Below are 25778 nucleotides of genomic sequence, written 5' to 3'. Positions count from 1 at the left end.
GAGGTGGAGCCGGCATCTCAGGAGCGGACTGATAAAGCCACCGGGCTGCGTGGTGAGGAGAGCCACGTGCAGGGCGCTAGCCTTGGGTGGGGTCACTGATTCCACTGGGCAAACCAGGAAAGCCTCACAGAAAGTGGGGACACTTGCCGAGGGTCTTAAAGGAGGAGTGGGAGTTTTTCAGATGAAGCAAGTGAGGATGTTCTCAGCAGAAAAGAAGTATGAAAGCACAATATTGTGCAGGAATGGCAAGTGTTAACTTGAACCATATTAGATTGTAGATATTCGGCCATTTTTATATGTGAAGCAGCAGTTTCACACACTTGGACCTCATGGTTCAGCATGTCTGGCTCAGTGGTCAGTGGGAAATAAAAGGAATAATAGTAACTAAAAGGAGGCTAGAAAGTAGAACCAGGCCAGACTGGCCTGCCTCACAGTTAAGCAGCAAGGAGTTTGAACCTGATGCTGTGGACAACAGGGAGGGAACCACGTGAAGTTTTAAAACAGAGAAATAGAACCTGAGTAGTGTTTTTAAGAGAAACTGGTATCAAACAGGTGGAAAGAAAATGAAAAGCTAGTAAGGCCTAGTAAAACTGTTGGAATAATGGAGAGGAGGGAACTGGCAAGTACTAGATACAGATTCCTCTGAAGAGAAAGCATGCCTACAGAGTTCTTCCAAATTCCTGTGGGCCATAGCTACCCAGTAAGAAATACTGAATCATACAAGCTATTTAAGGAACTTGTAAAATGGACCTAGAGATTATCATACTAAGTGAAGTAAGTCAGAAAGACAAATACCATATGATATTACTTATATGTGGAATCTAAAGTACAACACAGGGACTTCCCTGGTGGTCCAGTGGGTAAGACTCTAAGCTCCCAATGCAAGGGGCCCGGGTTCCATCCCTGGTCGGGGAACTAGATCCCGCATGTGTGCCGCAACTGAGTCCGCACGCCGCAATGAAGATCCCAAGTGCCACAACTAAGACCCGGCACAGCCAAAATTAAATAAATATTTAAAAAATAAAATACAATACAAACGAACATATCTACAAAACTGACACAGACTCACAGACTCACTCTGTTCATAGAGAAAAGACTTGTTTGCCAAGGGGGAGGAGAGGTGGGATAGGGAAGGATTGGGAGTTTGGGATTAACAGATGCAAAGTATTATATATAGAATGGATAAACAACAAGGTCCTACTGTATAGCATGGGGAACTATAGTCAATAACCTGTGATAAACCATAATGGAAAAGAATATTAAAAAGAATATATATATGCATAACTAAAGCACTGCTGTACAGCAGAAATTAACACATTGTAAATCAACTCTACTTCAATAAAATTTTTTTTTTAATTTGTAATAGGGGGAGCAAGAGAATTATAAGGCCAGGAACCATATCTTGTGGGAATTCACATCCCCAAAATCTGCCAGAAGATCAGCCCACAGCAGTGCTCCATAAACATTTGTTGGAGGGTTCCTCTATTAAAAACAAAGATGGAATTCCCTGGTGGGCCAGTGGTTAGGACTCCACTCTTCCATTGCAGGGGACATGGGTTCAATCCCTGATCAGGGAACTAAGATCCTGCATGCCACATCGAGGCCAAAACCAAACAAAAGATGGGTTTAAATCTCAACAGTGATAAAACAGTTTTAACCCTCACAGCTAGAAAGTCTCATACCTTCAGATTTTCTGTAACTATCCTAAACTATGTATCAACTATTTTGCTCCTGAAAATATGATCAGATTCTATATGAAATAACTATCAATGACTACAGCGATACCATTCACAAAAGATAAAGGCCATGGGAAATAACGGACTCAGGAAAATGGTGGCCATCAGTGGTAAGGACATATTCTTTAGGGCATGAGAGTCCTTGGGATTAAGATGTTTGGTGAATTCAATGGTTTTTTTTGTTGTGTTTTGTTTTTTCTTTTTGGCCACACAACCTGCAGGATCTTAGTTCCCCGACCAGGGATTGAACCCATGCCCCCTGCAGTGGAGGTGCAGAGTCCTAATCGCTGGACTGCCAGGGAATCCCTCCAATGGGTTTTAAGTTATACCTAAGCAAAACCTCTGACTTTGTTGAAATGAGTTACCAGAAGAAGGTGAGATGCTAACGGAGGCCTTAAAAGACAGTCTAATTCCCCTATCGATCCAGGATAGTTTCATGTAAGATGTGTGAAGGGAGGGCCTTAAATCTCTTGGAGGCAGGTAAAGCAGTAAGAGTCAAGGCTGTGGTATCAAATTACCTAGTTTCAAATCTCAACGCCGTCTCATCCTATCTGTGTGACTTTGGATAAGTTACTTAATCTCTGTGTTTGTTTCCTCCATTGAAAATGTGGATCTACCCCAGAAGGTTGTTTTGAGGATGACCTAATCCATGTAAAGCACTCAGCACAGCCTAGGTTGAACTATATGAATTAAGTGCTCAAAATATTAGTTGTAAAAATGAACTACTCTAGCCTCGGCCTTTGTTCGGCCAGGGTACCTGTGTACCTGAGGAACACAAATGGGGGGCAGGGAGAATGAAAAACAAGCATTCTGTTAATAAGATATTCTGATTAACAGCTAACATGGGAATTCCCTGCAGTCAAGTGGTTAGGACTCCAGCGCTTTCACTGCTGGGGCCCGGGTTCAGTCCCTGGTTGGGGAACTAAGATCCTAACAGCCGTGAGGTGCAGCCAAAAAAAAAAGATAACAGCTAACATTTACTAAGCCAAACAAATTGTATTAAGAGTGTGCCACTCCTGATCTTAGGAAAGAGCACACACCCTACCGGGTTTCCCAAATCCACCCCTGAGCTGCCCAATACTGCCAACCTCCTAACAAGAGCTCTTCCAGGCATTCATGTAAGAAATGTTTGAGTTCACACTAAGTGCCTTAAGACGTGGATGGGGAGGAACCTTTGATTGGAGGCGTTCCAGAGAACTGGAGGTAACTACGGTAGGAACATATAGACGCCTTTTCTAATAGTTTACCTATAAAGGGCAAGAGGAATGTTACAGGGGCTGGAAGGAAGTGTGGGGTGGAGTGTTGTTTTCTAGCTTGTCTTTTATTTGGGAGAGATGCCAGAATACTTGTAGTTTGTTAGGGATGAACCAGCAGCGAGGGAAAAGATAGATGACGCCAGAGAGGGGATAACTGCAGGAGTCAAATCAAGTGAGTGAGGGGGCCACGGAACCAGAGCCTGGGAGGAGCAAGCTTTAAATATAAGAATAATTGGGTCCTCCAGGTCTTACCGTAAATCACTGGGTTGCTGTCATGAAATAATACGAAGTTAAAGAAAAACGTCAAATTCCCCGGGTGGGGTACTCAGCTGATACCGCCCCAACTCAAGAATAGCCTTCGCACATGCGCAGTGCGTGCACGTCGCGTTGGCTGAGGCACTCTCGCGAGAAAAGCCGTGCAAGCCGGAAAAATGGCGCTTCCCAGTCCCCGAGAGTCCAAGGCCCAGTCGGCGACAAGCGCTACCGAGTCTGACGGGGAGATGGTGCTGCCCGGCTTCCCCGATGCAGACAGCTTCGTGAAGGTGAGCTCGTGAGGCCTCGGGGGCACAGGGAGCCGCCCGCGGCTGACCGGAAGCAGGCGCGGACCCTCCTGGAGGCCGCCCACGCGGCCGCGCGCATGCTGCAGCGGAGCCTCGGGAGGGGGTCTAGGGGCCGCTCCCCGCGCCGGGCACAGTCTTCATCCTCCGGGGATGGGGCCTCGCACGCTGACACCCGGGGACGCCACACTCCCCCGGGTCCTTGATCTTCCGTTTGAGCCCATGTAGTCCCGAGTATGGAGAACCGTCTCCGCCTCGTGGGAAGGGCTTTCTGGTCACCCTGATGTCCCCAGCCTTCGCGACCCCGACCCCGCCCAGGTCTGAGCCACCCGACCAACTCTCCAGAGAGACTTGGCTGCTTTACGCCCCCCGCGGCCGGGATGGCGCTTCTTCCCTCTCTTGAGGGCCAATCCTACATAATCCCAAACCCTGGGTTTAATGTCACCTGTTACAGCTGCCACCGAGTGTCCCTCCTGGAGGTGCCATAGAACATTTATCAATGCCTCCTCGAAGGAACATAGAGTTCATTTACATTATTTGTCTATTGGTGCTTAAATATGAACAAACCAACCTGGGATTAAACACCTCATGCATAGCTCTTCCAAGACCATGAAACTAAAATAGTTTGTAAGTTAGCACTACAGATCCTCCAAAACGCCACTCACATTATATCTAATTCATCATTAGCAGATGTTGTTATTAATTCATTTATTTGGTTCTGAATAGTTCCTGGGCCACTAGCCATGGTCCTGATTGGGTGGCTCAGTGCTACCATGTACCCCACCATGATTCAAGTTCCCATCTTTCTCTCTCTTTTTTTTTCTTGGAAAACATTTATTACACAACTCACAGTAATGTCAGTTGGCCTTGATATGACCAACTGTCATTTACCTATGACAGCCACTTCAGGTTTTTTCTCATTATCACACAACAGTTAAAATAGAGACCTACTTGGCACTAACTGAGCCATAAACACTAGTCCAGCTGTGGACAGTAGCCATTCTAAATTGCTTATCCAAAAGATCTAGAATATTCTTATATTGTCTTTTTTTTCTTTTTTTTGCTGCACCATATGGCTCATGCCACACCACGTGGCTCGTGCCCCTTGCAGTGGAAGCATAGAGTCTTAACCACTGGACCGCCAGGGAAGTCCCTTATACTTTTTTTTTATTATTATTATTATTTATTTTTGGCTGCGTTGGGTCTTCATTGCTGCACGCGGGCTTCCTCTAGTTGCGGTGAGCGCGGGCTGCTCTTGGTTGCGGTGCGCGGGCTTCTCTTGTTGTGGAGCATGGGCTCTGGGCGCAGGGGCTTCAGTGGTTGTGGCACGCAGGCTCTAGAGCACAGGCTCAGTAGTTGTGGCGCATGGGCTTAGTTGCTCCGCGGCATGTGGGATCTTCCCGGACCAGGGCACGAACCCATGTCCCCTGCATTGGCAGGCGGACTCTCAACCGCTGCGCTACCAGGGAAGCCCCTTTTTTTTCTTCTTCTTCTTTTAATAATGAGAGATTACATCTATTTATTTATTTACTTTTTTGGCTGCCTTGGGTCTTCGTTGCTGCACACAGGCTTTCTCTAGTTGCAGTGAGCGGGGGCTACTCTTTGTTGTGGTGCACGGGCTTCTCATTGCAGTGGCCTCTCTTGTTGCAGAGCATGGGCTCTAGGCACACAGGCTTCAGTAGTTGTGGCACGCAGGCTCAGTAGTTGTGGCTTGTGGGCTCTAGAGCGCAGGCTCAGTAGTTGTGGCACACAGGCTTAGTTGCTCCGCGGCATGTGGGATCTTCCCGGACCAGGGCTTGAACCCGTGTCCCCTGCATCGGGAACCCGTGTCCCCTGCATCGGCAGGCAGATGCTTAACCACTGCGCCACCAGGGAAGTCCCCCTTATGCCTATTTTTCAAAGGCGGAAACTAAGGTTCAAATAAATAAAATAACTTGCCCAAGGTCACAGTCAATAGGTAGCAGAGCCAAGACTCAAACCCAGGCTGTTTTGAATATTAGTCATATTATATATGTATTTGTTCTTTCTCTCCCTACTCTCCCAAGAATGTAAGCTCCAAAACTTGGTTTCATGTTCACTGTTGTATCATAAGGGCTTGGTGTAAAATCGGCAGTAAGTGAATATTTGTTGGATGCATGAAGGTCTTCATCATCTAGCACAATTCATTATATATAGTAGATCTTGAAAAAAAATGAGTTGCTGAATGAATGGTGATCCGTGTCTAAAACATGCTTGTTTTTCTGGTTTTTGACAGTTTGCTCTTGGGGCAGTGGTGGCAGTCACCAAGGCATCTGGGGGCCTACCACAGTTTGGTGATGAGTATGATTTTTACCGAAGTTTTCCTGGCTTCCAGGCATTTTGTGAAACACAGGGAGACAGGTTGCTTCAGTGGTAAGTACTGTATATTGGTTTCTCATGTTGAAAAAAAAGACTATAAAGAAGTAGATGATTTTTCCTGAAATTTGTTTTTTTCTTACCATAATTTTCTGTGCTTTAGAGCTATAAAATGTAAAAATGAGACAGTGGGAAATGTTAATTAGGGAAATGTTACTTGGTAAATTTTGAGTTTTACTTTTAAAATATATATTGACTATTGCAGCTATAGACAATGAATCTTTTTTAATTAATATGGGACTTGAAAACCTAGATCCAAGATTCTCTCACACAACTTGGAAAGTCACAAGTATTAGCTTTCTTTTTCTTTTTAATCTAGTTTCTTTTTTAGTAATAACTTTCTAATAAGTGTATTAGGACAGGCATTACACAAACATTGATTTTGTTTAACTGTTGCATGACAGAATTAGAGAATCTGTTTTAGATTTCATGGTAAAACAATGAATGCAGAGTATATTATTTACTTAGTGTTATTTTTTTTTTTTTTAGAATTTAAAGGAAGCTTTGGGATAGTTTCTTCCACCCCCTCAAATAATAGATGAGAAAAATAAGTCTTAGTGAGATTCAGTGAATTGCCCAGTGCCATACAACTAGCAATGTTTTTTGCTAAAGGGTGCAGGTTTTATTAGCTTGATCAAAAAGTATTGGGAATAGTCTAAGCCAAGCCTTGGGAGCTTTCTCCTAGATTATAAACAAATGAATAAAAGTATACAAGCTGATTTTGGTTTTCCTGTCCTTTCTAGCATGAGTAGGGTAATGCAGTACCATGGATGTCGAAGCAACATTAAGGATCAGAATAAAGTGACTGAGCTGGAGGACAAGTTTGATTTGCTAGTTGATGCCAATGATGTTATTCTGGAAAGAGTGGTGAGTATTTCACATTACTCTTAAGGTTACTAACAGATGAAGAGCTTTCGTATTATTAAGTATGAAAAGAAACCCAAGCACCTTAGGAAATGAAAAGAAAGGAAGTTTAGCATTTCTGGCCTGTAATGATATTCCCTCCCTCTGCTAGTTGGCTTCTTCTTCCCAAAAATAACACAGTTGTCTTCAGATATATCACTTCAGAGTATCACTGCCCCGGGGAAAGGCTGTTTTTAAAGTGCTGTATTAGTAATCTACCTTCCAGATTTGCGAATCCCATTTTGTTGCAAGAGAAGAGGCCTCTGGATACAGATCCGAACCAAAATTTCGTCTATTTTTACTATTATCCACAGTCTGCTAAACACCTTGACTTGCATAATTGGAGGGAGATGTGAATCATTTGATCTAGCTGACTGTCTACTTACACCTAATACTACAGCATAACATTCTTTACAGAAATACACACAGATTGTCCAAAACACATCTAACTCTCAGCCATGTGACAGTCCTGCAGATATTTAAATCATGCTCTCCTGTCCCTTGAAGTCATCTCTTCCATGGTCTAAATGCCCACAGGTCTTTCAGTGGTTTCTCGTACTTTATGATTTCAAGTCCTGGCATTTATCAGCTGGGTGCACCTCTGTTAATGGTGCCCAAACTGAGATTCCACATCTTTATAAAGTAGACCAGGACGCGCTTCATTCTCACTCTAAATACCGCACCTCTGTGTTTAATACAGTCTAGGGTCTTTTTAATTATTTTAGCGGGCCACAGCATACTGTTGAATCACTTTTGAATTTTCAGCCCAATTCAGAACTGTAAAGAGACTTGATCAAGGGTAGGGAGTGCCTGATAACAGCCCTGTCATTGAGCAAATAATGCTTCATTTATTTGCGATTGATGACTCTCTAATCACCTCTGCTACAGTGATCCACCCTTATAAGTGTGTACTCTCGCACATAATTCTCTGAATGTATTTCGTAAAAATTTTAGGTAATTAGCTCTGTTAACCCTGAAAGGAAGATACTAAATTAATGTCTCTTTTACTCTTAGGGCATTTTACTGGATGAAGCATCAGGTGTGAATAAGAATCAACAACCTGTCCTCCCTGCAGGATTGCAGGTCCCTAAAACCATAGTGTCCAGCTGGAACCGGAAGGTGAGGGCTGCTTTTCAGGTGAACTAGAGCTTTCAGTGTCAGCTTTGCAGTAGGGCCCTTGCCCATTCTGATTTGCATTTCTGTTTTAACTTATTGGACACAGAACTGGCCACTGCCTAAGTTGTTCTCATAAATAGACACAACCTAATTACACCCTCTTGTCTAACCCCCCAGTCTCACACACACATACATTCTTAAATGAGTGGTCTTTGGAAGGCATAAATTGGAATTTATTCTAATTCATCAAGTTGCTGTGTTATAAAGTATTTATATTTGTTGATCATAGGCAGGAGAATATAGCAAAAAAACAAAATGTGAAACATTCCGGCTGCTTCATGCAAAAAACATCGTCCGGCCTCAGCTTAAATTCCGAGAGAAGGTTGACAATTCCAACACGCCGTTCCTTCCTAAAATCTTCATCAAGCCCAATGCTCAGAAACCCCTCCCTCAGGGTAAGTAGTGCCAGCTCTGCCCAACAAAAACGAATCAAGGGGAAAAGGTATCCCTCCCACCTTCCTTTCTTCAAATTCAGAGGGAGCCAGTTAACCCTCCATAACTAGACAAAATGTGAATGTGTCTTTGTCACTGCTTGGGTCTCCAGCACTCTCTAAAGAAAGGCGGGAGCGCCCACAGGACCGACCAGAGGACTTGGATGTCCCCCCTGCCCTGGCAGATTTCATCCACCAGCAGAGAACCCAGCAGGTGGAGCAGGACATGTAAGTGTTTGCCTGTCTGAACGTCCTGCCATGGCCCTCATCCTCGTGCCGCATTTTCACTCTGTGTCACTTCTGTAACGTGTGAATGAGAACAGAATCTGAGGAGTCCTTATCCTGACGTGCATCTTATCGATTAAACCTCCTGCTTGTGTTCGCAGAGGGCCTCGCACAAGCACCATCTCACGTAGCCCTCATGCAGTCCTGAGAGCTGCCAGTTGCTCTCGTCCCCATTGGACAGATGAGAAAACAAAATTAGGGATGCTAACTTCCCACAGAACTAGAACTTTAAGCCCAAGTTTTCTTAAAATTGTCCTTCCTGTGTACCACTCTGCCTTTCTTGTTAGGTGTGGATGCAAACAAGAAGGTAATGCTCACCAATAAATTCAGTACAGAAAAGACATTTCTCACTGGCAGGATAAGCATCTTGGAAAAACTTTGCTTAAAACAGACAAGAGGACTTTGATTTCAGTTCAAAGAAAAACGGTGATGAAAACTTCCTCAGTGTTGGTCTTTTTCTCACACGCAGCCAGAGTGTCTGAGCGTTTGTGCCTCAGCCCCAGCTCTGCACTGTGAGGCCACTAGCTGAGTGCTAGAGAAATAAAGGTAATGAAAGGCAGCCCTGCCCTCAAGGAACTGAGAGGCTTAGGATTTTTATGCAAGTATCTGATAGAGGAACTGAAAAAAATACATCATTTGGTATATGACCAACTGAGGTATTGACCACTCTCTCTCACCTCACAGATTCGTTATTCCAAACCACAAGGAGTTACATATCTCACCTTTCTGTATCATCCACAACAGCAGCCGTACAGTGTTCGGCAAATTAGTGCTCAAATCTGTATAAATGAATCGATTTTGAATTATCATACTTTAAGGGTGAACAAGTTTCACCCAGTTTTTTTTTTTTTTGATGCACTTGAATCGTTGTTGAAACAATGATGCTTTTAAAAATATTTTCACAATGGTCTTTTCTTGTTTGTTTTTACGAATTGGATTAAAGCAGTTGTTCTTCCTTGAATCATGGAATTAATCAAAAAGATTTTTCTTTTTGTTTTATTGATTCAGGTTTGCACATCCTTATCAGTACGAACTAGATCACTTCACTCCACCAGACTCAGTCCTTCAAAAGCCAGAGCCTCAGGTAAGTGCCCAACCTTAGCTGATGGATGGTACCCAAGTAGCCCAGGAAGAATCAAATACATAGATTACTGGATGTAATTTTGGCTTTCCTTAAATATTTTTAAAGTAGAAGGTTATGACTTTGGATTATTTCTTGAACTCTTAATTTTGGTACTTTCATGAAAGATGATTCTTAACAGTCTGCTCTTTCTGCCCGTACTTCTGTGATGCAGTTATACAGACCTGTAGGAGAGACACCCTGCCACTTCGTGTCCTCGCTGGATGAACTAGTGGAACTCAATGAAAAGCTCCTGAAGTGTCAAGAATTTGCTGTAGACTTGGAGGTAACTTGTTAATGACCTGGAATGAAAATTTTCATTTCCTGTGCGTTGACCTACTCAAGAAATACAGAATTAATACTAATTTAAATCTACTTTTTGGTAGAAATTAATTATATTACTCTGCTTTATAACTGACTTCAAAATCGGTAAAGGTAAGCCTGGTAAAATCTTTTTCTCCTGTTCTCCCTTCTTTCTGTGTGTTTTAGCACCACTCTTACCGGAGCTTCCTAGGGCTCACCTGCCTGATGCAGATTTCCACCCGGACAGAAGACTTCATCGTTGACACCCTGGAGCTTCGCAGTGACATGTACATTCTCAATGAGAGCCTCACAGACCCAGCTATTGTTAAGGTCAGTCCCACTCTTGCACGTGAGTGCAAGATTTAGGTGCTTTTCAGTTTACTGTTTTCATCATTTCAACGTAGACCCAATAAAGTTGAGAGAAATAACAGTAACTTCACACTAGGGCACCACATGCTAAACTGCTTTTGTTTCTAAACCCCTGTTAGAAGAGCTAAGGCTTAGCTCGTTACCACCCAGAAAAATGTTAAATCACTTTGATGAGTACTGCAGTGAGCCCATGCTCTCAAGATTGTTTGGACTTAATGACTACCCTTGAAGTTAGCAGAGCAGGTTTCTTAGAATCATCAGCTGTTAGCAGTTACAAGTGTGCAATTAGGAGTGTAGAAGGCTGTGGCCCAAATTAAAAGAGGCATTTAAAACTGAACCCATCTTAATCTTTATCCTGTCTTCTAATTCCAGTGTTCTAATAACCTAGGGGCAGAGTTCATTTCAGAGTATAAGTGGCCTTGTGCCACTGTACTGCCTGACTGTGGTTTTGTTTTCAGGTCTTCCACGGTGCCGATTCAGACATAGAATGGCTACAGAAGGACTTTGGGTTGTACGTGGTGAACATGTTTGATACCCATCAGGCAGCACGCCTTCTTAACCTGGGCAGGCACTCCCTCGACCATCTGCTGAAGCTCTACTGCAACGTGGAATCAAACAAGCAGTATCAGCTGGCCGATTGGAGAATACGGTTAGTTTGTTCTTGACCAGGAAATGGGGATGGCAGAAGAAGGCCTCGGCGTTCATTAACTCCCACTCCTGGAGACCTTTGTGCAGGCTGTAACACCATTTGAATCTTCAGTTGAATGTCGTTGGGCTTTTCTCCAGTTGTTTTCGTTGCATAAGGACAACTGGAAGTTTTAGAATAACAATGAAGTTTATGTTGGGCTGATTATGTTACATAGAGGGGAATGTTAGTAAATTTCAGTTTAGTTCTGTAATGTGAGGAATTTAAAAATTTTTAAATGGATTGGTTAAAAAAATGCTTCCTATTTGAAAAAGCTGGGAATTACTATCTTAGATAAACAGTGTGTTATGCTTCATGGAAATAGTAGTTGAAAGAGCCGCACCATGTCAGCATTTGTCAACGCCAGTCTCTTGTTTGTAACTCACATCTCCCGGATAGGGATGCTTGTGTATGCGTGAGATGGTCTCCCATAGGTGTGAGAGGATTCTAAGGTGCAGCGCTGACTTAGCCTTATAGTCAGTGTTTACTATAGTCAAAGGCTGTAACAGAGTCTTGGCCATACTTTGTGGGATTCTTGCTCACCTTGGTCATTTTCAGATGGCCGGCTTCCTCTCTGAGGTTGCAGCTGTTGTATGGAGAAGCACCAAGCTTTTCTCCACTTCTCATGCCAGAATTTCTAAAGAGAACCTAGTGAAGTCCAAATGTAAGATGAAAATGATAAAATCTAAAAACCATTACCTGTTATTTAACCCATGCCACGTGCCATACACTGGGCTAAGATTCAAACTCAGGACAGCAGGGCCCTTATTTTTAACCACATCCTTGCCCTGCTGCCCTTTCTACCCAGCTGTGAAAAGAGTGGCTTGTCATATGAAGATGCAGGAGATGCTGGTAGAACTGTAGTATTGGCCGGGAGAGAATCTTTGATATCAGAAGGAACCAAAAATGTCTTAGCTCCAGCAGCGTAGACAAGTTGAATTGCCGCCCAGGGGGAAGGGTGTGAAACAATGTTCTCTGTTGCAACTCTAGACCTCTGCCTGAGGAAATGCTCAACTATGCCCGAGACGACACTCATTACCTGCTTTACATCTATGATAAGATGAGGCTGGAGCTGTGGGAGCGTGGCAACGAGCAGCCCACGCAGCTGCAGGTGGAGTGGCAGCGGAGCCGTGACATCTGCCTCAAGGTAAAGCCCGACACCCGGGTTCCGCTCAGGTCCCACTTGTTCTTTGCTTTGCTCTTTGCATTCATGAAAAGAGCCCAGTGTCTTGAAGAGCCCAGGGCACAGTATTGATTCCCACTGATCTTGAATATTCGATAATATTTTGCAGAAATTCATCAAACCTATCTTCACGGATGAATCTTACCTGGAACTGTATAGAAAGCAAAAGAAACATCTCAACACACAGCAACTAACGGCCTTTCAGCTGCTGTTTGCCTGGAGGGATAAAACTGCTCGCAGGGAAGATGAAAGTTATGGGTAAGAGACTAGAGATTCTTTTAATCTTGCCAGGTCTGGTAACAAGGAAATAATGGACTTTTTTCCCTTTTTGCCATGAAAGTTGGTTGTTTTCCCAGGGTTATAGCATATAGTGGAACTTGTTGGCTGAATTTAATGTGATCCTGTTGTGTGTTTTATTCCAGATATGTCCTTCCAAACCATATGATGCTAAAGATAGCTGAGGAACTGCCCAAGTGAGTGAGACCTGATTAATATGCTCCCGGACTTTCTCAGTAGAGAAGAGTTGTCCTTCACAGTCCAGCTTCCCTGATTGTTATTGCCTCAAGGCTGTTTACTCAGAGAAGATTAGTGCTCAAGGAAGTTAGCACCAAGGAATGCAGTCTCTGCCCTTGGGCTGCCATTTAGGCAGTAAAACTTCTGAACTGGAACTGTTTCATTGGATATGCCTTATACTGAGTCCCATGTAAGTGTCTGAGCCTATAGCGTCCACTTACAAGGAAGGAAAATGTCTGTACCTTCTTCCAAATTAAGCTATCTTATGATTTTAGACGTTTTATGATGTTAATTGAAGTATAAGCAGAGAATCAAAGTTCATAATCTTCTATCACCTCCTTGCAGAATCGCAGTACAGCAGAGCTGCGGCCCTTCTTTCCAGCTCTCCCGGTTAGCAGGAGGCAGCTGTAAGAGGCTTTCTGCTCAAGGCTCAGTGCAGCAGGGAGCACGTCTAGGAGCAGCTGGCTGGGCTGCCCAGACGTGACGGTGTTTCCTTGGTGTCCACCTGAGCTTTCCGTGCTCTGGCTTTATCTGGTTATTGTCCTTTCCTGGAGCCTTTGAGGGCTGTGTTCCTAGGCGATGAGTTGAGTGTGTTCTCGCTTGCCTTCAGGGAACCTCAGGGCATCATAGCCTGCTGTAACCCTGTGCCACCTCTTGTACGGCAGCAGATCAATGAAATGCATCTTTTAATTCAGCAGGCGCGAGAGATGCCCCTGCTCAAGGTAAGAAAGCTTTTCTGCTAAACGTTCCCAACTCAGCAGGTTCTCAACCCTGTCTGCCAGTGTCTTACTCCTTATGGTGTCCTATGGACGTGAGCTGGTCTCCATTCTAAAAAAATCCTGAAGACATAATAGGATTTAGGAAATCCAGTGGGTGTATCTTTATGATAATCAAAAGCTAAAACTCATCCTTTTTTTCATGACCTTATCTTTGATCATCCAACGAGTCAGTGATGTCTAATGATGTCTAATGGGCTGGTTAGCTGTTGTTCAGAGGCAGTTAACCCGGCGGGATAAAATGGAGTGGGGATCTCAGCACAGGGAGCTCGTTTTGGAAAATGGGCAGTGGTCCAGAATGAAGTGATAGTGCCCTGATGAGTGTGTTGGTCACAGAAATGGAAAGCAAAGGACGGGTACAAGAAGTATCTTCAGAAGAAAAGATCGATGGGACTTAATAACAGATGGAGACAACAGCTGCCATCTCTTTTTTTCATTTTTTTGGCTGTACCGTGTGGCTTGTGGGATCTTAGCTCCCAGACCGGGGATCAAACCTGGGCCCTCAGCAGTAAGAGCGCCGAGTCCTAACCACGGGACCACCAGGGAATTCCCTGCCATTTCTTTTTTTTTTTTTTTTTTTTTTTGCGGTACACGGGCCTCTCACTGTTGTGGCCTGTCCTGTTGCGGAGCACAGGCTATGGACACACAGGCTCAGCGGCCATGGCTCACGGGCCTAGCCACTCCGCGGCATGTGGGATCTTCCCAGACCGGGGCACGAACCCGTGTCCCCTGCATTGGCAGGCAGACTCTCAACCACTGTGCCACCAGGGAAGCCCTTCCCTGCCATTTCTTTTGGAGCACGATGCTAAGTGCTTTAGAGGTATTCCCCGACTGGCAAGTGGATTTGAAAATAACGGAGGTGGAGTCAAGGACAGTTCACTCCACATATAAAGCCAAGGTGATGGGAAACATGAGAACCTTGGATAGAAGAGGGGAATTCAGAAAGAGCTAACTGTGAAGGAGATGCTAAAGTTTAGGAAAATTTAGATGAAAGCAGGGTCCCCGGCCCATAATCCAGATCCATACATCTACGTCTATGTGCGACGCATGGGCACGCACACACCAGCACGCCTCTGCTTTTGTGTAGATAATGCAAGATGTCAGGTAAATTTGCATGTTTTTTTTGTTTGTTTTTGTTTTTGTTTTTTTGTTTTTGCGGTACATGTGCCTCTCACTGCTGTGGCCTCTCCTGTTGCGGAGCACAGGCTCTGGACGCGCAGGCTCAGCGGGCATGGCTCACGGGCCCAGCCACTCCGCAGCATGTGGGATCTTCCCGGACCGGGGCACGAACCCTCGTCCCCTGCATCAGCAGGCGGACTCTTAACCACTGCGCCACCAAGGAAGCCCTGCATGTTTTGATTTGTGTTTTATTGGGACAGTTTTTCATGTTTTGTCTAAGTAGTGTCAGCATGTGGTAAATCATGTTTACAATCTTTTGAAAGATTATTGATTCCAGAAGACTTAAAATCAGCCCCTTTGCAAAGGTGAAAAAGAAGAGAATCTGAGGATAAACATATTTACTGTCTTCATGTTAAAATTTCTTTCTTGGCTCTATACTTTTTCCAAGTAAAGAGAGAAACGCTGGTGACAAGAGAAGAATCTTTATCAAGCTCTTTGGAGTCCTTCCACATTGTGCCTTGTTACGATAAAAGGTTTTATTCTTTCATCCAACAAATAATTATTGAGCAGTAAGTAATTATAGTGCCAGGCACTGGAAGGGATGAAGGGATGAGAGAAGATCTCTGGGCTCTTGAGAAAAACACCGTCTAGTGAACGGACCCTCCTGCGCTGAGGGGGAAGAAATGTGTGTATCATCAATTCAGGGAACTTCTCTCAAGTTCTCTTTGTTTTTACTTTTCAGTCTGAAGTTGCAGCTGGAGTGAGGAAGGACGGGCCACCACCCAACCCTGAGGTACCGGGATGTGTTTATTGTTGCTTCTTTGGGGGAGACATCGGTCAAAGCCAGCGCGGACCCAACCTCCCTGACAGACACCAGGGCCTGACACCTCGGGCAGAAGGCTGCCCCCTGCTTGCAGGTTGTTCGTGTCAGCCTGGTGCTTTCTTTTTGTTGCAGAGATTGGAGAATGCTCTCTTCGGCCCCCACGACTGCTCCCACGCCCCGTCAGACGGCTGTCCTCTCATTGCAACCAATGGTAATGAAAAGCCCTCTGGAATATCCTGGACAGCTGGGACTGCCTGGTGTGCCATCCCACAGGCTTCGACCGTGCTGACTTCCCTCCCTGTAGGGCCTGTGCCGGTGCAGAAGCAGGAGGGCCTCCCCACTGCCCGAGAAGAAGAGGAGGCCCTGCCGGGCTCCGGATGCCTTATCGCTACCGCTGTCATCACGTTATTTAACGTGAGTAACATCTTTGGGGAGGGGAGACAGACCGGGGGGACGTACTGGGTTTATCACACAGGCCGTCTGCCTGGAGTGTCGTGGCCACCTCTGAGCCGAACACCAGAAGTAGAAGCCAGCAGTGGTGGGAGTGGGCATGGAGGCCATCAGCCAGGTGGTGTTTGCTGCCCTGACGAGGAGGTCTGTGGGAGGTGGCAGAGGATTCTCTGTGCACTCTGCGTGAGGAGATCCTCAAGGGAGGGTTGACATCTTGATACTCACCGATGGCCCCCCAGGGAAGTGGGTGTGGGCTCCAGGGGCGCATAAGCAGGGACTTTTCCCGAACATCCACGGTCAAGGGACAGTTCACCCTGATTCCCAGAAGGGGTGGAGTGATGTCTCCGATGAAGAGTGTGTGCTGTGTATACCTTCCTGACAGCTGCCAGCACCACCTATATGTGCTCTGGATGAAAAAGAGAAGATTTAGAGAGCATTTCTCCAGTCTGGCTCGTTAGAGGAAGTGAGCTGCAGGAAATCAGGCACTAGGAAGTGGGTAGGAGCTTGTTCCCCATCCCAGAGAGAGGCTGAGTCCTGGTAGGTAGTGACTCCATCCAGTGTGGAGTCCCATTGTGGCCCGCCTGAGCCCAGCCGTGTTCCTGGAATCGGGCTGGGATGCGACAGAGCTTATCCCGGTCTATCCCACCCAGCACACTTCTCCTTTCCGCCAGTGACTTGAGCTGCAGGTTCTTTGCACAAGGAAGACCAAGGTGCATTTGTTGGTCAGGATGGACAGATACTGAAATGACCAGGGACAAAAGGAAAACGCACAGATAAAATTCTGAATACAGCAAGCAATAGATGTGGTAGAAAGGAAAAACCATAATTTCTAGAAAGAAGGAACTGAGAAAGAGAAGCAAGAATACTGTCTATATGGAAAAAGACAAGTGTCAAGCTTAGCAGATGTTCAGATGGTTAAGAAGCTGGTGATCCAGTAGGTTACGGGATCACCGTTCACAGCTATTCCACCACACTCGGATGCTGGGCCAAAGCCAGGGAGGTGAAGTACCACCTGCAAGATGTACCACCCGGGAGTAAACTTTCCTTTTCACTTAATTACATACATTTAGTCTTGCTTCATGTGAAAAGAAGTCTAGGAGCTTTAGTTGACCGCAGAATTCATTGAGCCACAAAGTGATTAGGCAGCTAAAGATGTGAGCGTGAACTTGCGGCTGTGTGGACGTGTAAGTGCTGTGCCTGGTCTAAAGGATGCTGGATCCCCTCGTGCCCTGTGTGGCAGGGAGCCTAACTACAGAAAAAGCCAAAGGATAGCACATGCTGATGAACCCAGGTGGAAGCAACATTCTGTTGCATAATTTCATTGGTTACCTATAAAGGTGTATGATTTTAAATTTCAGGTAATTTCAGGTTACAACCCCACATTTTAGAGCCAGCCAGACCTGGGTTTAAATCCTTGTTCTGCACCTATTAGCTGCAAGGCTCTGGAAGACTTTCTTAACTTCTCCCAGCCTCACTTTCCTCATCTGTAAGATGGTGAGAATAATGCCACATAGCTCATAGGTTGTAAGGACATGGTGAGAATTCATTGATTCAATAGATATGTATTAAACACCCTCCTGTGTGCTATTACAGGTTATTACAGTGCCTTATGCATAGGGGAGACTTTAAAAAAAATAGTCGTTAATATTGTCAATCAACTATACTTAAATTTTAAAAATTTAAATTAAAATTGTTTTGGGGGTTTTTCTTTGGGTTGGGGGGTTGTTTCTGTTTTTTGTCTGTTTTTATTTTTTTTGCTTTGTTTTGTTTTTGTTTTTGTTTTTGTTTTTTTTGCAGCTTACTCTTAGTTTCCCAAGCAGGAATTGAACCTGGGCCACTGCAGTGAAAGCACCAAGTCCTAACCACTGGACTGCCAGGGAAGTCCCAAAGAAGTTTTAAATAAAAAAATAAATTTAAGTTATTCCCTGGTGGTCCAGTAGTTAGGGCTCCGTGCTTCCACTGCAGGGGCCACGGGTTTGATCCCTCATTGGGGAACTAAAATCCCCGTATGCGGCATGGCGTGAATGAATGAATGAATGTCAACTGTTAGTATCATTACTGTTACTGTTATTCCTCTTGCTTGTATCTTAATGTCACAGAATGATTACATGAGTGATCATTTTCTGTCCCTGCAGGAACCTAGTGCTGAAGAAAATGGAAAGGGTCCATTAACAGTTGCACAGAAAAAAGCCCAGAACATAATGGAGTCCTTTGAAAATCCATTTCGGATGGTAAGTAATGGTTGTGTATGTTAAGGGCTGACAGAAGAGGCAGAGCTTTCTGTAGCTGTAGGTGCCTTTTGCCTGGAAAAGAAGCTGAGAGTGTTCAGAGACTGGAAGCCTCAAAACTGTGAAGTCGTCCCCGGCGGTGGGTTGAGACCTGGGGTCAGGTCTTTTGAGACAAAGCCAAAAAGAAGACCCCACTTGAGGGCCAGGCAGCCGCGGCCAGGCTGATGCTTTGCACTGAGGCCTCCTAAGATGGAACCAGCAAGAAAACTCCCATCTCAGCGCCACTGACCTCTGGGTCCGGATTCCGTTTCTCAGCGGTTAACGTGACTGCGTCTCCATCTCTCCAGTTTCTGCCTTCACTAGAATCCCGGGCTCACGTCTCTCAGACAGCAAAGTTCGATCCATCTTCGAAAATCTATGAAGTAAGTGGATTTGTCACCCTTTCTAAGAGTGACTTTCTAAGAAAAGGGGACTTCTTAATTTCTTAAACCAGGTTTCTGTTTTAAACAAGCCCATCTGTGAACCTCCCTGAAAGTGAATGCAAGAAGCACTTCATATATAAGCATTGTTTCCAGAGAGAGCAGCCAGACTTTAATCAGATTTTCGAAAGCATTGGGGGACTTTTTAAGAAACAGATCTTTGGTTTTTGTTTTTTTAAATTGAAGTTTAATTTACTTGGTGTAAAGTACAGAGATATGAAATGTACAGCTGGGTGCGTTTTGATATATGAATATTATGAGGTCCGTAAAGGTGGCGGCTTGCATTTTAAAGCACTCTGTCGTGTATCGTGTGGTTTGTCTTCAGCAGCATCATGAGTAGGAATGAGAGCACATCTTCCCTGGGTCCCCGTGAGATGTTCCTGGGAGCCCGCATGTGAATTGTCTGTTAAAAGCCCTCTTCCTCCCTGCAGAAAGTAGCGCTCTGGTCAGATAGGTGGCCTGCCTCCCTCTGCTCCCAGCACCACTCTTTCTTTAGGCAAGAGAATCAGGCCGACACCCTGATGGGCCTCCACCCTGTCACTGCTGGTTAGCCTGCCGCTGTTGGACGGGGAGTCAGGCAGGGTTTCCCCCACTGGCTGTGGCACACTCAGCAGCCATCCGTCCCTCACCGTGCTTGCTGGTTCCTGCCACCTAGATGCGTTCTAAGGCCGCAGGTACAGGTGATGCCGTAAAGAAGCGCGTCAGACTTGCGGGAGTCCCGCCTTGAATCCCGTCTCCGCCATTTATCAACCACGCCCCTTGGACGAGTTATCGTAGCTTCTCCGAGACTGCTCCCTGTCCGTAAAGCAGGGGTGATGTTAATGCCACTGTCCCGGGATCACAGAAGGGACTGAATGAGAGGGTGCATATGTGAGCCTCCAGCCCCGTGCCTGGGGTACAGCTGTACTGTGTCCTTCTTAATAAGTAGCTTATAATAAAGCCAGCCTGAGGTTTTATTTTGTGTGTCATTAGATATGGAACTTATAACCTAGAATGTATATACCTGCCAGGTTAGCATGCTCTGCATCACCTCATTAAAAAAATAAAGCATTCCTAGGTGGCTGAGTTCTGGAGTTTTTTGTTTTGTTTGTTTTCATTATAGATCAGCAACCGTTGGAAGCTGGCAAGCCAGGTACAGGTACAAAAAGAATGTAAAGAAACCGCCAAGAAGAAGGCAGCTGAGCACACAGGTAGCGCAGCATCTGCTTCCTCAGAGACTCAGCGCATTCGTTAGAGAACAGCCCTTGCACGTCGTTCTGTCGATTTAATCGTTCAGCGACATGCCAGATACAGCAAAGCAGCCTCCACCCTGCTGAGGGATGGCGGACGGTCAGCCGGTAGATGTGTGAGCTGTCAGGGCAGCGGGTACTTGCTCAGAGAGCGAGGTAGGAAGTGCTGGGGGATGGGCCTGAGGGGGCGCCGGGCTACTTCCCTACGGCAGTCAGTGAACGTGGCATTGAGCAGAGACCTGCAGCGATCGGGGGGAGGGTACCGGACCGGAGGCCCAGCGAGGCCAAGGCCACAGCTCGCCGTGCTGCTCAGCGTGGGCAGGAGGCCCCGGGGATGAGGAAGGCGGGAAGGAGGGGAGGGCAGAGAGCAGGAATCCGTTGTCAGGACTTTAATTCCAAGTGAGTTGGGAGCCTTGCAGGGTTCTGAGCAGAAGAGGGACATGCGCTGAATTAGGCTGTGGAGGCCTCCCCCTGGAAGCCGCGCAGAGGGCAGGGCAGGGAGTCCGATCAGGAGGCAGGGCCGGAATGCAGGTGCAAGGGGACGCTGGTGTGGACGAGCTGGGGACAGAGCAGGTGGTGAGAAGTCAGAGCCTGGGTGTGGCCCGTAGTGAAGCCGACAGCGTGGGGTGAGGACTCAAGGGTGGTCCGTGGACTCGAGAGGTTTCGTCCTGAGTGCCTGAGGAGGTGGGGCTGCCGTCGACAGTGAGGCTGAAGAGGGAACGGTTTGAGGCGGACGAGGTTTTGGTTCTGGTCCTTCACGTGTTACAGTTGAGATCCCGACGCAGCACCCTCAGAGGTGTCCCGTAGGCCAGTGCATGAGGGGCAGGTGTGGGTGTGGACTGAGACGGCGGGTGATGAGAAGAGCATCTGGGCCCGAGCCCCACGGCAGCCACCCTGTGGGGATTTGGGGAGGTGGGGTGGGACCAGCAAAGGGGGCTGAGGGGCAGGGAGGGCGCGCGCAGCTGGGGCGACCGCTGTGGGCAGAGGAGGGCGGAGGCTGCACAGAGACGGTTCTCTCTCTTGCAGCTGCCCGGGACCAGGCCAAGGAGGAGTGCGGAGCAGCAGCGGAGCAGGCCGTGTCCGTCCGCCAGCAGGCCGCCGTACGTGCTGGCTTTTCTGCGTTTTCTGGTTGTGGTCAGGATTGTTCTCAAGCATCAGGAGGGCTTGCCCTCAGCTTTGGATTGAATGCTTCCTCCCAGTTCATGCTGGCTTGTCAAGTGGTGCTGCCTCGTGCTCCTTGAGAAGGTTGACGCTGTCATCCCTCTTCGACGTTCCTCCCTCCGCATTTGGGATAAACGTGCCCCTCGCCTGTAGAAGTAGACAGGGCTTCAAGCCCGCGCTGTGTCCCACTCCTCCTGGGAGCTGTGTCACTCCCCGGCACCCAAACATTCTGGAATGCTCAGCCCCGGCCTTTCGAAGTGGCCCGATGTCATTCTCCCTCTGGGAGCTCGTCTCGGTCCACCTGGCGGCAGCCCCGCCCAGACTGCCCGCCGGCGCTCCTCTCCCCATCACCGAATCAGTCGTTACAGCCCAGGAGGCGGCGGGTCCCTCGCGCTGTGCTCTCTGCAGGGCACGCGGGGCGTGCTGCTCTCTTACGGGTCTGTTCAATCCACAGCTAGAGAACGCTGCCAAGAAGAGGGAACGAACAACAAGTGACCCGGGGACGACAGAACAGAAACAAGACAAGAAACGACTCAAAATTTCCAAGAAGCTAAAAGACCCAGATCCACCAGAAAAAGATTTTACCCCATATGACTACAGCAAGTCGGATTTCAAGGCTTTTGCTGGTGAGGCCAGAACTGGTGCCCTGCAAGGACTACCTGCCGTGTCACATGGGGTAAAGAAACAGCGGGCCTTCGGCGGAGCTTCAGCTCTGCCTGACACCTGGCACGAAGCAGGAGTTGTGAGGGCAAGACAAGGACACAGTGGTGACCGGACAGAAACCCACCTCCCTCAGCCCCTGGGACTGACTTGTAGGAGCCGCTCTGGTGGTTCAGCACAATGGTGTCTGTTCTAATCGTGGCTTCATCCTTCTTCACAAGAGCTTGTGTTTTCACACACATACACACACACACACACACGATTTGGTTTGTTGAGAAAACCTGATGTCCAGGAGATGAAGCTCTGTGCTTCCTGAGCCGGTGAGAGCCTGTCTACCTTGAAGGGGCTGAGGCTGGCATTCCTGACTGCAGAGCAGCCTCCTTGGCAACACAGCAGTCTTTTCTGCAGGAATGTCACCTCTGGTCCCAGTTTACTGACAGTGGCTTCATCCTGCACAGAAACCAGATAGATTTCCTTGATGTAAAGTGGCCAGTGCTTTAGCCATCTGCCCCTGACCTGAGAATAGACCTGTGAGAAATGAGCCTTGTCTCCGGGCTGCCCTTAGCTACTGGGAACATGATCTGTGAAGTTACAGCAGCCAGAAGTTTCTCTCGGTAAAGGGGTAGTGGACTGACAGCCCACACTGCCTGAATGTTATGCCCCCGGCCTGGTAGTAAGTCTGTTGTGTGTATTCACTCACTCACACGATCACCGGCGTCTCTTCTCTTACCTTTCAGGAGACAGCAAATCCACACTTTCTTCCCAGTTTGACCCAAATAAGCAGCCACCGTCTGGCAAGGTAAGTAATAGACTGAGAACCCCAGCATGCTCCAGGTGCGTGTTTGTTGACCTCTTCCACTGCTTGGAAGACAGGTCCATCTAGGAATCCTTTTTGCATATCTTTTCCCTCACCTCATTTCTTCCCAAGTACAGACAATACCCGTCAACTATTCTAGCAAGAAAAAAATGTTTTAAAGAGTCTATAGAAGTGGGTGTGTGGTTTTGAAGGGTGTTACTCTGTTTGCTGCCATGGGAATTACAGCCACAGGCCGAAACCCTCCCTGTGGCTGCTGGCACAGGCCTGCCTTTGCCCCCCCACCCCACCGTGGGCGTTGCTTCCAGTCAGAGCAGAGGGTGGCTGGACGTCTGGCATGGGGGGCGGGGCGAGGCCCACGTGGAGCCCTCCCGTTTCTTCAGTAGCTCATCTGTATGGCCTCGCCTTCAGAAACACCCAGAAATGTCCAGTTGCAAGAAAACCAAAGTCACACCAGTGGCGCTGGAGTCCTTGATGGGCCATCTGAGCTCAGGGGTGTTTTCCTGTGCGTCTTGCAGTCATGGTTGTCACTCAGCTTCAATGGCTTCTTTTCAGAAATGCACTGCAGCCAAAAAAATTAAACCGCCGATGGGAAACAAAAGCATGTCTTTTCCAACTGGAAAGTCAGACAGGTACGTGCCAGATGGCCGGCGTGGCCCGGGAAACCCGGTGAGCGGCTCGGAGGCCTTAGGTGGAAAGACTTTCAGACGGCCTCTCCCAACCCGATCCCGCCCTTTGTCATTTGGAAAACTAGCTGGGACAGGAGAGGTGATCGCTGGATGCCAGTCACAGCCACGGCCTCCCCGGGCTCCAGTCACCCTCAGTGCTCTCCCGGTACCATACGGTTTCCCAGGGGCACCTCGGAGCAAATAGGTCTGAAGTTTGCCTAGATCAGCTTGTTTCTGAGGAATGAGAAAAACAGTCCGTAAGCAAATGTGGGTTGTCATTGTTCAGGAATATTTTAGTTAGAGGTGTGGAACCCTGATCCTTGAGGCAGACCCTGAGGTCACAGGACTCGCCCCCAGGCTGTGGCCGTAACGGAGGGACCTGCCTGTAGATCTCGGTCAGCTCGGCCGTTCCGGCCCCGCTCTTGTCTGCTGGAGTTTTGGGGCACATTGCTGCCCTGCTCAGTCCTCGCAACCCCCAGACAGTCCATTTTCCCTCCGTTCTGCATGATTAAGGTTCACAACGTTTTATAAACTGGCTGAGAGCCGACGTTCAGCCACACTGGAAGAAGTAACTCTCTTGTTTTCGTGCTGTCTCTACAGAGGTTTCAGGCACAATTGGCCAAAGAGATAGTGTTGGAAGAGACCCTTGGGACCCTCCCATGGACTGGAAGCACCAAATGGTGGTGCTGGTTTTGTACAGACTCATTTTTAAACCATTAAAAATAATTCTTACTGGAAGAAAGCTGGTTCCTGACTTTTCTTTTGCGGCCACCACGGCTCTGGCAGGAGAGAGCAGATCTCATCTTGTCCAGATCGCCATCGTCAGTGGCCTCGGGTAAGTGTGCCCTTGGGGTGTGGTTTCTGGAGAAATCCAGAACTACCTCCAGGGGGGAATGCAGGAGGCTGTCCTGTGACTCAGGAAAGGGAGGCCTGGAGCACAGCGCTCACCCGACTGTCCATCCCGAGAGTTCTCACTTGTTCACACACCTTCGGATCACATGAATGAAGCCAAATGGTGGAAAGGACATTCGGGAGGGACCGGTGGGTGCCTAGAACCAGCGGGGCTTCACGAGGGCCTGGTCTCTTCTCTGCTTCTTTCTCTCTCTCTCTTGTTTTTACACTTTTTTTTCCCAATTATAAAAGTAATAACAGGGCTTCCCTGGTGGCGCAGTGGTTGAGAGTCCGCCTGCCGATGCAGGGGACACGGGTTCGTGCCCCGCTCCGGGAAGATCCCACGTGCTGCGGAGCGGCTGGGCCCGTGAGCCATGGCTGCTGAGCCTGCATGTCCGGAGCCTGTGCTCCGCAACGGGAGAGGCCACAACAGTGAGAGGCCCGCGTACCGCAAAAAAATAATAATAATTAAAAGTAATAACATGTTTATTGTAGGAAATGAGGAAGACATAGATAAATGCCAAGAGAAAAATTAAATCATCTTTAATTCTACCACACAGAGATAACCTTTAACATTTTGATAGAAAGGCTTTTTACCATGTATATCTTTTCTTCTTTAATAAATGCATTTGCTTTTGGCTGTGTTGGGTCTTCATTGCTATGCGCGGGCTTTCTCTAGCTGCAGCAAGCGGGAGCTACTCTTCTTTGTGGTTCACGGGCTTCTCATTGCGGTGGCTTCTCTTGTTGCAGATCATGGGCTCTAGGCACGCAGACTTCAGTAGTTGTGGCGTGCAGGCTCAGTAGTTGTGGTGCGTGGGCTCAGTAGTTGTGGCGTGTGGGCTCTAGAGCACAGGCTCAGTAGTTGTGGTGCACGGGCTTAGCTGCTCCGCGGCATGTGGGATCTTCCCGGACCAGGGCTGGAACCTGTGTCCCCTGCATTGGCAGGCGGATTCTTAACCACTGTGCTACCAGGGAAGTCCACCATGTATATCTGTAACTTACAAACGGCTTTATATTTCTATAGTCTTTCACCTTTTTTAAAAATATTTATTTATTTATTATTTATTTATTTGGTTGTGCCGGGTCTTAGTTGCAGCAGGAGGGCTCCTTAGCTGTGGCATGCATGCGGGATCTAGTTCCCTGACCAGGGATCAAACCCGGGCCTCCTGCATTGGGAGCACAGAGTCTTCTCCACTGCGCCACCAGGGAAGCCCCTATAGTTTTTCACCTTTAAAGTTTATATTATGAGACTTTTCTCATTCTAAAATTCATTTTAGAATTATTAAACATTTTTAATTATTATTAAACATTTTAATTATTAAACATTTAGATTTCTATCTTTGTAATATTTTTAAGGCAACACTGAACTTCTTGTATAAATTTGTGACCCCAGTCTGATTATTTCTTCAGAATTCTATTTGATTTTAATCCTGAGATGGGCTATCAAATAAAGAAAGCACAGAATGATACCATTATTTGGGGTTTTTTTTTTTATAAATAACGGTTTGTAAAAAAATATTTTACAAATATTTAAGCAAGGAACCTATTTTCTTGGAAGTTTTTCCCACG

General features: G+C 47.0%; 1 protein-coding gene across 1 annotated transcript; it reads left to right on the top strand.

The window, feature by feature from the left end:
- Positions 1–3356: 3356 nt before the first annotated feature.
- EXOSC10 (exosome component 10) lies at positions 3357–24060 on the top strand. Its single transcript, XM_067720380.1, has 25 exons — positions 3357–3534; positions 5804–5940; positions 6687–6810; positions 7861–7965; positions 8252–8417; positions 8567–8681; positions 9747–9822; positions 10034–10144; positions 10348–10491; positions 10989–11179; positions 12206–12362; positions 12508–12656; positions 12821–12871; positions 13522–13633; positions 15549–15599; positions 15762–15840; positions 15934–16043; positions 18215–18310; positions 18655–18729; positions 19889–19976; positions 21042–21115; positions 21631–21802; positions 22574–22635; positions 23206–23282; positions 23919–24060. The coding sequence occupies exons 1-25, from the start codon at positions 3424–3426 to the stop codon at positions 23947–23949; spliced, it is 2664 nt and encodes an 887-aa protein (XP_067576481.1). The 5' UTR covers positions 3357–3423; the 3' UTR covers positions 23950–24060.
- Positions 24061–25778: the final 1718 nt, after the last annotated feature.

Source organism: Pseudorca crassidens, chromosome 2 (assembly GCF_039906515.1).
Source record: "Pseudorca crassidens isolate mPseCra1 chromosome 2, mPseCra1.hap1, whole genome shotgun sequence".
Lineage (NCBI taxonomy): Eukaryota > Metazoa > Chordata > Mammalia > Artiodactyla > Delphinidae > Pseudorca > Pseudorca crassidens.
This window is presented reverse-complemented; position numbering and strand designations above follow the sequence as displayed.